Below are 12,866 nucleotides of genomic sequence, written 5' to 3'. Positions count from 1 at the left end.
ACTCATTGTATATTGATATTCGTAGCTTTCTTTATGATTAATTTTATTACTCTTTAATGCATGCCAGAAAGTCTAGTCTTAGATTAACTACTTTTATAATTATAGTCTTTTTTGTTTTCTAAAAACTTTTAGAACATTTCCTTAGTTAAATGTAAAAAAGGTAATGTGATACATGACCAAACAGTTAATGTCATGGACCAGATCTCCATTTCAGGTCTCCCTGATACAACCTGAATCCTGACAACCATAAACACGTAAAATTTTGCCTTACCCCACCCCCTAGCTACTTCCCATCCATGCTTCAAGGTCAGCTCAAGTCCTCCCGCCTCCCTTCTCTTGCTTTATTTGCCTACTCCAGAGCTTAATAATCTCTTTGTCTAAATTTAACCTGCAAACATAATATAACACTTGGTTTTCTACAGACTGAAAGGAAGTCTACATGTAGAGAATTTCTCTCTTAAAAAAATAATAAAAGCTTTCTTTTTTCCTGATTAAAAAAGCACATGCTATTGCAGAGAATTTATAAAATATGGAGAGGTACAAAAAAGAAAGAAAAGAAAAAAAAAATCACCTATGATCTCAACACCCAGAGATACAAGTATTTTAAGGTATTTTCTTTCCAATCCTTTGTCCAGGCATATAGATACAGATGGCATAAAACTGGGATCACACTGATTTCTTTTTCCCCTAACATTATATCCTAGCAATTCTCTATGTCATTAACTATTCTATAAAACATGATTTTTATGTCTACCTAAGAATTTCACTGTGTATGAAAACCAACTGCTTTAATATTCTCTTTTTGCCCTTATAAATAACCCCTGTTATGAAGATCCCAAATCTAATTAGCTATTCACATTGCTAATTATTTCCTTGAGTTCAATTCACAGAATTAGTGAACTCTTAAAAAGCTCTTGGTATATATATTTCCAAATGCTTTCCAGAAGATTTGTAAAAATTTATCCTGAGACCAGTAGTTTTATGGGTGCCCATTTCACCATGTCCTTGGTACTATTAAGTATTAGCTTTTTTAAAAAAAACTTGGCTAATTTGAAGAGTACAAAAATATTATTTTTTACATGTATTTATTATGAGCTATACATTTTTTAGAGCTTCATTAGTCTCCTCTGTTTCTCATTTATGTACTTAATAATTATTTTATCTTTTTTCCATTGAGGTTTTAAGTGTCTGCTTAATGATTTGTATGGCTTTCAATACTGTTATCAGTATCTTTGTCATATTTGTTATGGGAATTTTAGTCAAATTCGTGGTCTTTTATTTATATGATTGTTGGCTACGTAAATGTTCTCCATTAATAAAGTAAAATCAATTAATATTCCCTTTATGATGCTTTCTATTCTTTATGCTTAAAAAGTCATCTCCCAGTCTCATTTAACTTTTCAAACTGGGTATAATTTCTAATAGTTAACCAACCAGTTCATGTATTAAATAAATCATTTTTCTCTGAGATGCCATTATCATATATTAAATTCTTACAAGTCACAGGTGTAGTCCTTTAAGTCAATAAATCCTCTTGATTTTTCCTGTCAAGTATTTATTTTTCTTTTTAAATTTTATTATGGAAGTTTTCTAATGTACATAGTACAGAGAACAGTAAACCATCCATCACCCAATCCCAAATCTGTAAATACTTCTGTATGTATCTCTAACTAATAAGGTCTTAAAAAACAGAAAAGCCCACCATGCCATTTTCACACCTAACAAAATTAATCATTCCTTAATATAATTTAATATTTAGTTCTTAAATTAAATCTCCCAGATTATTCCCAAGGATTTTTGTTTTTAAATTTTTGGTTTGAATCAGGATCCAAAGTCTACACATTGTACTTGATTGTTTTGTTTCTAAATCTCTCTTACTATCTAACAGTTCTTCCTACACCACCACCACCACCACCCACCCCTCCTCTTCTTTACATGCCTTTGATTGGCTGGAGACACTGGGTCATCTGTCCTGTGAGACATCCTGCAAATGGATATGGCTAACTTTTTCCTATGGCATTATGTCATTGATCCCTCTATCTCCTCTACTTCCTATAAATTGGTGGTTAGATCTAGAGGTTTGATTATATTCAGGTTCCACTTTCTCAGGCAAGACTATTTCACAAGTGATGTTATGTACTTCCTACTGCATCATAACTGGAAGTGATTAATGTTGGTTTTCCTAATTTTTACTTGTAGTAAGACTGAGCCAGTGTGTTCAGATTATGTTATCCTGATAACTCATTATAAAGCTCCCTGTCAACCTTCACTTAATTGTTTTAGCATCCACTGATGATTGTACCTATATGCACTAATCCATGAGTCACTACAAAATGGTGATTTACTAAGTTAGAATTCCTTTTATTTTCTTTTGTAAGAAAGAACTTCCCCTCATGAATTATTTGGTTACTCTGAAATACAGTTCATATAGGAACTGTAGCATGAAATTTGATTCTTTCCCTTTGTCAACGTTCAGGGTAATAAGTTGGTACTCTAGCAACTTTCAAAAGTAATCAATGAGGAATTTTTAAAAATATTCTTACAAATCTTAAATTAAGAAAAGAGAACCCATCTCTCAATTAAGAACTAAAAGATGTTAAATACATTCATACCGCTTCTCTTTTAAGGTTCATATTCATTTCTTCCATATTTGTATCTGCATGCCCATGCACTGATCTACCATGAATGTAATATCCAAAGCATTTGTGGGATAAGAGAAACACTGATATCTATAAAAAGAGAAAAAAGAAGCAATTAGCAACTCATATAGAAAACAATGAAAATTAAGTTTTTCTTAAAATTGCTTCCTTTCTCTCAACATAAAGAGGGTTGAATTCTTGGAAAATATATAAATAGGACAAAAGGATAGTGTTATTATTTTTTTTTTTTTTAATTTATTTGAGAGAGAGAATGAGAGACCGAGAGCATGAGAGGGAGGAGGGTCAGAGGGAGAAGCAGACTCCCTGCCGAGCAGGGAGCCCGATGCGGGACTCGATCCGGAGACTCCGGGATCATGACCTGAGCCGAAGGCAGTCGCTTAACCAACTGAGCCACCCAGGCGCCCGATAGTGTTATTTTTAAAAAGACAGAAAAGAGATTGAAGATATTTTCTAAGAAAGGAAGAAATAGGATTGATATATGAAAATTTTTCAGGGACTCTGCTGAGTGACTTATTTGGTGGATAAGGAATTCATAATTAAGAAATTGCAAATGGAGAAGAAGAAACTAAGGCAGTAAACATTAACTTGTAGCTCATTATAACTATCTCTGGAGTTAACAATCAGTGGGAAATTGGTCTAAAAAATTCAATCATACCAAATCACTTTTAAAGCCTCTCTTAATGTACTCATGACCTTTAAAAAGGGAAAAATAACAGTTGCAAGATAAAGTCAGAAAGTACTTACATTGCTCATACAGCATAAATCCACAAACTGTCGAATTTTATCTTCTATAAATCTCTCATAAAAGACAGCAAAGAACATGATCTGAAACATTAAGCCAAGTTCATGCTTATTAGCTTTTAAATTTTAATTTTCTTTTATAGCCACAATGTAGTATCTTAAGAAAAAAGAAAGTCCACCCAAGAACACAGTGCCCTCTAAATGATTCCTGTGGGATAAAATCTTAACTTATCATTTCTGATTCCTCTGTCAAAGAAATAAGGTTTTGGAATTGTGTTAAGATTTACTGAAGGAGCCTATTTTGAATTTTAAAAAACTTTTCTGTATAATTAAAACACAATAGGACAAACATGGGGGAAGAAAGAGAGGGGCTTTAAAAAATTTAGCATAAACCAATGTATTGACGGCCAGACATACGTCTGGTTCTGCAATCCTGCCCATCTCCTAAATTCCAAAGCCATTAGAAAACTTGTTTTTTTTTTTTTTTTAAAGATTTTATTTATTTATTTGACAGAGACAGAGATAGCGAGAGCAGGAACACAAGCAGCGGGAGTGGGAGAGGAAGAAGCAGGCTTCCCCTCGAAGAGGGAGCCTGATGTGGGACTCAATCTCAGGACCCTGGGATCATGACCTGAGCCGAAGGCAGACGCCTAACGACTGAGCCACCCAGGCGCCCAACTTGCTGCATTTCAAATTAATCTTTCCTGACAAGAGTAGCACATAAAAAGCATGTATCAAATATTCTATTTCAACTGCAGGTAATACATTAAATATTCAAATGGAATGGTTTTAAGTGCTTTCTTAGCTTTTATAATACTGGAAAAGGAAATTATTTTATAAATCAAAAGAGGAAAGTGTACATCTTAGACCTACTTAGATATATTTCAAAGAAAGATAACATTTCCTAACCAACCAGTTGAAAGGTGTCCCCCATTCATAACTCCCTCCCACCTCTCCTCCATTTACTCCCTGTCTCATCTCCCTATTGATGCCCTTCACAGCACTTGCCACAATCTGTAGCTTGTTCTTGTTAAGCATATCCTTGAGCCCAGCACAGTGCCTAGAACACAAAATGGACTCAGATATGTGAATGAATAAATAAATGAATCTACAGCAACTGATTACTGAACACACTTCCCTAACATTCTGTATACGTCTTAAGTCGCTTTAAAGGGCCTGAAAAACAGCAACTTACAAAGTTTAAAAACTAAAGGATACCACTTAAAAGTTGAAGAAGCTGGGTTTAGGGAAATAAAAGGAGTAAACAATAAAGACTAACATTATGAGAATCAAGACGACTTCTTTTAAGAGTTTAGTTAGGTAGGTAGGTAGATAGTTACATGAGAGAGAGAGAGAGCGCGCACGCATGCATGCACACACAACATACGACCAGAATGACAGCAGGGTGAGAAACAAAGAATGAGGTAAGATGGTGGTGCCTGAGATGACTAGTTTCTGCCCCAACGATCCTTTCCCCTTTCTCCTTAGCGACAGACCCCTCCTTGGAGTGGGCACACTGCTGCCTGGCTGAAAGACACCAGTGCAGTGAGGTGTGGCCACGTGCCTGAGTTCTGGCCAAGGAAATGCTGAACAGCACTTCTAAAAAGGCTCTTAAAGATAGAGAGGGTGAACTGTTCTCCCCGACTCCCTCCTTCAACTCCACCAGCCATTATGGACCACAAGGTGACCTGAGAGATGGGCGTCCTGAGTGGCAGAGCTTCTGAGTCCTGGCGGCAACATGCAGCCCCCTGCACTGCACATCTCCACTCCCCTTTCTCATGGGAGGTAATAGTCATTTTAACTTCAGCCACTGCTATTTTGGGTTTTTTTGTTGTACTCAACCAAATATGAAAAACTTCAGATGCATTCCTTTAAATTCTCTACATCCAGATGAATCCAATATACTCAGAAAAATGTATACTGGTCTACCTTTAAAATGAATTATTTTCTCACTCTTATATTGATGATAAACATCAAACCCCATACTCTTTTGATCCTATCTCATTTCAAATTCTAATTTGCTTGGCTTTCTTTTCTGATTATTAAGCTATCCCTCACTGGATCTATCCCTGTAGTTTCAAGTTTAAACAAGTCTCACCAATTTAAAATAAACGTAAATTTTAAAAGTCTATTCTCAGGTTACAGAATGCCACCTGGAACCAATTCTGTAGGAATTTTTGGATTTAAATCCCAAACCATGTTTAAAAATAGGCCATGTTTAATTAGGCAGATATTTGTTTGCCAGGGTAGAGGTAGTTTAACCGGATCTTTCTAGAGATCCCATGTTCATTTGTTGACTTAAAGGAATTTTTAATCAAACAGAAAGGCTTTTTCCATTCATGGGAGTGTCTGGAAGCAAGAGAAAGAAGTACAAATATTAGAGTTAAGTGCTTTAGGTGATGCTTCTTTTCTTCCTTTCACTCTTTTTTCCTTTTCTTTTTTTTTTTAACATCTAAGAAAATAAGGGAAATGAGCATAGAAAAGATCCTCTGTGGGGTGTCTGAGTGGCTCGGTCAGTTAAGGGTCTTACTCTTGACTTTGATTTTTGGCTCAGGTCATGATCTCAGGGTTGTGAGATCGAGCCCCACGTAGGGGCCTGTGTGGAGCCTGCTTGGGATTCTCTCTCTCCCTCTGCCCCTCCCCCTGCTTGCCCTATAGTTTATATAAACTAAGTTTATATAAACTAAGCCATGGAGTCCATCCTCTGACTAGAAAGCTGCAGGCTCTGAAAGACCCTTCTGAGCCCACTATTGATAAGAATGTGAACATTCTCACATTGATAAGAATCTGACATCAGGGTGCCTGGGTGGCTCAGTCGGTTAAGCGTCTGCATTCGGCTCAGGTCATGATCCCAGGGTCCTGGGATCGAGTCCCACATCAGGCTCCCTGCTCAGCGGGGAGTCTGCTTCTCCCTCTACCTGCCGCTCCCCCTGCTTGTGCTCTCTCTCTATGTCAAATAAATAAATAAAATCTTAAAAAAAAAAATCTGACATCAGATTGCCTGGGCTCAAATTCCAGTTCTGCCAATCTCTAATTGCATGACTTTAGCAAGCTATTTAGCATTTCTGTGCCCTAGTGTCCTCATCTATAAAATGAGGATCCTAACTGAACCTATCTCCAAGGGCTACTATAAAGATTAAATTAATATGTGCAATGCAATTAATTAACACAGTGCCTGGGTTACAACACTAGGTAAGAATTAGCTATTATTGTTGTTCTTGCCATTACCTTCTTTCCGCTGTAGAAACCAGGATGTGGTCAATATTTGAAGATAATTAGTATGTAAACAGAGTTATAAATAGAGAAAGGCAATGTTGCTGAAAAGTATAATCTGTTGTTACCTGTATAATTCCAATGACCAGCCAAAGAGCAGTAGACACCGCATATCTTAAAATGCGGCTATAAGGAGCTATGTAGCTAGCTGGACTTCTGGAAAGACTAGAGGATGAGTCCATTAATGCTAAGTTCTTGAATCCCACAACCTGGAGTAAAAAGGCAAATTTAAACAGACATACATAAAGAAAACAGTTCTACTCTGAAAATGAGACACTCCTCCCTATTTCTTACCTTAAAAACTAAAATATTTATTAAAAGTTTATACAAACAGTAGAAAATCTAGGTAAATAATTATCCAGTATTTTTAATTACAAAACAAAATAGTTCATTTGGAATTCTCTTCAATATGACTAAAGGCCAAATATAACCTTATTATTATATATACTGACAAAAGTCAAAAATTTGTCAAAAGAATAAAACTCTTCAGTAAACTACCAATGAACAACCAGCATTTCATGCGCTTTTAACATATGCCAGGCACTATGCAAAATACTTTTTTATACTCTCAAACGGTATCTTTCAAAATGTCTTTTAAGGAAGATACCTTCTTTGATAAAAGGAAGCCATGGTTAAATAAGTGTGGTCATGCCTTCCACTCTCTTAGAATAAAGGCTCTGGGAATTTTTACAGTGAAGAAATTGACGTGACTTTACTGTATCCAATGTTTCCCAAATGTGCTTAACTGAAAAAATCCTTTTTCATATAACACCTTTTAAAGCTCTATAAGACATTCTTAACAAACAACACTGTAAGTGAATTTTTAAAAAATCCTTCATATGCCTTGGATATACACATATTCTTCTTTTGGCTTTAAAAAAGGAAAGAAAGGGAGAGGAGGGAGAAAGGAAGAAAAAAAGGAAAATGGAAGGCAGACAAACATAAGAGTTCATAATTCACATCTAATTTTATATAAGCAGCTAATTCCTAAGAAAAGTTATTACCCACATAAACGGTTTTCATAGTTCAGTCTCATATTCAGTGCAGGACACTTCCTTTAATAATACCAGCCAGATTGTGAGCTAACTGTAAAGGAACCATAAAACCATGCACCCATTCTCTGTGCATAGTTCACCTATAGCTCCAGCTCTTAGCACTGAATATAGTCCATGGTAAGCACTCAGTGATAATTTGTTGAAAAATTTCACATATAACAGTGGATCTAATGCAGAATTCTAATTCTAATAAGAATGTAAATTAGAGAGGGAGGAAGTTTTTTCAAAATATAGATAACTAGGCTCACCTCAGAGCTACTGAATCAAACATAATCTCTAGTGGTGAGGCCAGGCATAGTAGTTTACAAAAGTTTCTCAGGGGATTTTGATACAAACCAGTAGTTTAAAAGCCATTCCTTAGCTAGAGTAGTCAAACTGAAAAAGAGAGAGTAGAACGGTAATTGCCAGGGGCTGAGAGTGGGGATGGGAAGTTGTTGTTTCAGTTGTGCAAGATGAAAAGAATTCTAGGGGTTGGTGGACAACAATGTGAATGTACCCAACAAGACTGAACTGCATACTTAAAAATGATTAAGATGGTAAATTTCGTATTAGGTGTATTTTAACACAATTTTTTTTTTTAAAGACTTTATTTATTTATTTGACAGAGAGAGACACAGCGAGAGAGGGAACACAAGCAGGGGGAGTGGGAGAGGGAGAAGCAGGCTTCCCGCGGAGCAGGGAGCCCAATGCGGGGCTCGATCCCAGGACTCTGGGATCATGACCTGAGCCGAAGGCAGACGCTTAATGACTGAGCCACCCAGGCGTCCCTTAACACAATTTTTAAAAGCCACTCTTTGTAATGGCTTGCTAATTTCAGAAAACTCCTCAGAAAACTTTAGAAAACTCCTCCATGAAAATGTAGCTGGAATTATACAAAATTAGGATTTATGAGGTACACAGAAGTTGCACACAATTAAAAAAGTTTTTACCTCCAAAAAAAAGAGGACAGTAAGTATTTGAAAGAGTGGATTAATTTTTCTCACAGTCTGAATTTCGTTCCATTCATTTGCTACAAAATATGTTCTCCATATGCTCACAGGAACCGTGGCACTCCGAACACCACCCTCACCTGGTCAGAGAGATAAAGTAAGTAAAAGGGTTTCATCTTTGTTCTGGAAAAAGCAGCAAAAGAATTTTGGTACAATGGTTATTTCTGTTACCTTCAACAGCTTTAAGAACCTTTCCTTTAGGTCGCTCCCAATCAATAAAGAATATATCTATGGTAATCTGGGATATAAGCTTATGCAAAAATTGCAGGGCCTGAAAATGACAGAACACTTGAAAAGTATCCACATTAAACCTGATTATGAATACAATAAAGATTTTTTTTAAGAAACAAATATACTGTAATCACAAGAATATACAATTTTCACAAATGACAAAGTTATAATATCATTAGGGGATCACTAGAAGCTCATCAAATAACACAGAATCACCAAATTCACAAAATTTTCATACACATTAATTTGCCTTCCCTTCTCTGTCTTTAAAATAGGGATATGAAAAAAGTAAACATCCTACCTCTTCCTCGTACAGGGGCCATGCCTAACTGACTCTCTTTCCCAAGGTTTCTAAAAGACCATCTGATTTCTTTATAAGTAAAGGTATTTTTCAACTATAATTGGTTGTCTTAATTAAAGCTTTAAGAAGCCTTCACTATCTTTTTTTTCTATTCCTGGTATTGAGATACTTAACGTTTAAAATGTGTTGTTGAAACACATCTTTTTCATTTAACAAAAGTAATATGTTTAATCTAGGGTGTTCTTCCTAGTAGATGCATTATTCATCAAAGGATAAAAGTGTAAGGATAGGATAATTCCTCTCTTCAAGGAGCTCACAGATCAGTGGGAAAAGCAGACACTGAATAATCACAGGACCATGGGATGAGATCTACCAGGGGCATGTTAAGGAGCTTCACATACATTGACAGAAAAATGAAATAGGGAAAGGGGATGCCATGAGAAGAGGAGGAAAGGAATATGGAGACAGAGAAAACAAATTCTAAGACAAATTCAGCATGTTATCCAGGGTGGTACCCTTTATTGCCCATTAAAGAGATAAAATTCATGCCTAAAGACATTTTATCCCATTGTGAATGCATCTTCAGACTTTAAAAAAGAAAGTCTATGATGAATTATCACTTTATCAAATTAGCTGTAACTTGTATTAATCCAAAAATACTTATTATGGCTTCTTAGGAAAATTATTTAAGCTAGATTTTCAGAATGAACTACCTATTATATTTCCTTGGTAAAATAAAATAATTCATGCTTCCTTTTAAAATCAAACTAAATTTGGGACATCTGGGTGGCTCAGTAGGTTAAGTGTCTGCCTTCAGCTCAGGTCATGATCTAGGGTCCTGGGATCAAGTCCCACATCAGGCTCCTTGCTCACCAGGGAGCTGCTTCTCCCTCTGCCTGTCACTCCCCCTGCTTGTGCTGCTCTCTCTCTCTCTTTGACAAATCAATAAATAAAGTCTTTAAAAAATAAAAATAAAATAAAACTAAATTTTACACCAAAGATTTTGAAAGCATTTTAATTTTAACGACTTTCAAGTTTAATAGCAGGTCTTTTAAATTCAGGAATCTGTCCTTTGAAACTTACCTTCAGAGCAAAAGCACATCCCACATAAGTAACAAGACGTTCTTCCTGAGCTGGCACTGGTAGCAAAACAGAGATAGATTTCTGTGCCTATGATAAAAATTACACTGTTAAATATGACCACACAAGGTTTTTAATAAGCACAATTTATAAACCAAAGATGCATAGAAAAGGAAAGTGGTGATACTCAATAAACAGCACATTCAAGAAATGGTGGTTTAGTACTTGCCTCAATACTCTTGATCAGAAATATCCCCAAATAAAAACAGTTCCTTTATAAAGACAGCTTACCAGTTATTCAGGTATTAACATTTAGGTTAAATTCGGGAACTCACTTACTTTGAAGAAAATAAGCCAATAAAGACCTGTTCCCACAGTGATGATAAAGAAAACATTGGCCAGATCACCAGCGTAGTACACCAAGAATTTCATAACTGTCTGCAATTTAAAAAGAGAATTATAGTTGTTATAGACTCAATCTATTTATACTATCACTTTCAGTAACATATTCTCCCAGTTTCTCAAGCTTGAAGCCTTGTTTCATGTATCCATGGATCACTCAGTTACAAAGTCTAACTGTGGCCATCTCCTGGATTCCTTTGGATCTGTACATTTCAGTCTATTCCCAAAAGCACCTGTCTTACCCAACACTCCTCACCTTTCACCATCTAAGAAAGTTATATTGCTTCCTAATTCTTTCCTAGTTTGGAGCCCTCCACCCCAATCAGTCCTTCATACTACCACCAGAGTTAGTTTTCTAAAATGTAAATTGGACTGTGTCACTCCCTTTCCTAAAAATGTACAGTGACTCTTCACTAGAGTATAAATTCCAGACCCACAAGGTCCTTCACAACCTAGACCAAAATGGACTTTTTAGCCTCACCTGCCAGTTCCAACCACTTACTCTCTGATTAACTTGCATTTCAATTTTTTGTGGAATGAAATGGGCATTGTTTATTGTTTTGGCTCAAGTCATGATCTCATGTGTCGTGAGATTGAGCCCCACATTAGACTCCACGCTCAGAGGGAAGTCTGCTTGGAGATTCTCTGCCTCTGCCCCTCCCACTGCATGCTCTCTCTCAAATAAATAAATACATCTTTTAAAAAATATATTTAAAATATTAAATGAGTAGGAAGTTTTACTTCTGCCACAATTTCATTCTGCATAAAATGGGAATGATAACAATTGTATCTGATTTCACAGAGCTATTGTGAAGATTAAATAAATTTAAAAAAATGTCTAGCATATATTCAATAAATGTTAGATAAAAATAAAAACAAAGATAAATTTACAAAAGATTATACGAGAAGTAAAACTATAGTTAATAGAATAAAACCTGGGAGGGTATCTTTGTGATCTTGAGATTGGGAACGTTTTCCTAAAAAATATTCTAGAAGCATATGAAAAACTAATCAGATGTGACAATATCAAAATTTAGAGTTTCTGTTAAAGTAACACATAGATAAAAATAACAGATGGGTCATATTTGGAGGAGATATTTTAGCATCAAAAACCAAAAAGGGATTCATATTTAGAAAACACAAAAAACTCCTTTAAATAAACCAGAGAAACTGGAAACCTAATAGAAAAATTTGCAAGGGACATAAACAGGCAGTTAACAGAAGGGGAAACCCAAATGATTAATAAAGTATATGAAAAGCAGAGCAATGAAAATGAAACCAACAGTGATGTACTACTTATACTGCCAGACTGGAAAAAAATGGGAAGCCTGGAAAAACATCAGGCGTTGGTGAGGATGTGTGGAAACCAGAACAGCGCTGCTGGTGGGAGTGTAGACTGGCATATAGTAACATGGGAGGGGAATGAGGTGTGCATATACCTCTCCTAGTTATATACCCTAGAGAAACTTACGGCAATTTTTTACTTGTTCTCCAGCTGTATCTTAAAAGGATACAAAGTAGTGAAAAGATGAAAATATACTTTAAAAACTCCTGAGATCATACCTGTAAATCAATCATGGGACTTCCAATGCGCCTCTTCCAACTTGCTGTCTTCAGAAGAGATGATAAAACAGCCAGCCCACCCAAAACACCCAAAGCAATCTAAAAAAAAGAACATTTTGGAATATATGTAATTTCCCCCATCAATGGGGGAATGCAAATAGAGTATAAAGATGTGCTCAAAAAATGGTGGAGGGTGTGTTGCGAGGACATAGGGACCAAGTTGAAGGAACTCCCAAAGGCTAAATCTAGGACAACTTGAGCAAGAAGACAGATAGTAATGAATTATAATCAGGAGAATAAAATAAATATATCCAGGAGACCATACTGATTTAAAGAAATAATTGAATAAATAAATCTATGTAGGCAAAGGGACAACTCCTTATAAAATTCCATTTAACATATAAAAGAAATGACGGAAATAGAAAAATCATTATGAGGCAGATGTTACAATAATACTTTTTATAGACAAGAATCATCACTGGAGGGGCGCCTGGGTGGCTCAGTTGGTTAAGCGACTGTCTTTGGCTCAGGTCATGATCCTGGAGTCCCGGGATCGAGTCCCGCATCGGGC

At 35.9% G+C, this 12,866-nt stretch overlaps 1 protein-coding gene and 1 long non-coding RNA gene across 3 annotated transcripts in view; one reads left to right on the top strand and one right to left on the bottom strand.

The window, feature by feature from the left end:
• TMEM67 (transmembrane protein 67) overlaps positions 1-12,866 on the bottom strand; it is a 52,080-nt gene that overhangs the window by 10,243 nt on the left and 28,971 nt on the right. The window contains exons 16-23 of the mRNA XM_035011528.1: positions 12,296-12,394; positions 10,670-10,768; positions 10,334-10,420; positions 8,890-8,989; positions 8,659-8,798; positions 6,743-6,883; positions 3,405-3,485; positions 2,613-2,729 (exon numbers count right to left, since the gene is read on the bottom strand). Of these exons, the coding sequence (XP_034867419.1) occupies positions 2,613-2,729; positions 3,405-3,485; positions 6,743-6,883; positions 8,659-8,798; positions 8,890-8,989; positions 10,334-10,420; positions 10,670-10,768; positions 12,296-12,394 (864 nt within the window). The remainder of the gene's footprint in view (positions 1-2,612; positions 2,730-3,404; positions 3,486-6,742; positions 6,884-8,658; positions 8,799-8,889; positions 8,990-10,333; positions 10,421-10,669; positions 10,769-12,295; positions 12,395-12,866) is intronic.
• The window catches only part of LOC118015022, a 54,157-nt gene that overhangs the window by 25,008 nt on the left and 16,283 nt on the right, over positions 1-12,866 (top strand). The window contains exon 2 of one of the 2 annotated variants that reach the window (XR_004680504.1): positions 8,769-8,815. The exons of the other annotated variant lie outside the window; for it this stretch is intronic. This is a non-coding gene — a long non-coding RNA (uncharacterized LOC118015022). The remainder of the gene's footprint in view (positions 1-8,768; positions 8,816-12,866) is intronic. 2 annotated transcript variants of the gene reach the window in all.

This window comes from Mirounga leonina, unplaced genomic scaffold (assembly GCF_011800145.1).
Source record: "Mirounga leonina isolate KUSES-001 unplaced genomic scaffold, KU_Mleo_1.0 Mir_165, whole genome shotgun sequence".
Classification (NCBI taxonomy): Eukaryota; Metazoa; Chordata; class Mammalia; order Carnivora; family Phocidae; genus Mirounga; species Mirounga leonina.
The sequence above is the reverse complement of the archived record's forward strand: the minus strand, read 5'-3'. Positions and strand labels throughout refer to the sequence as shown.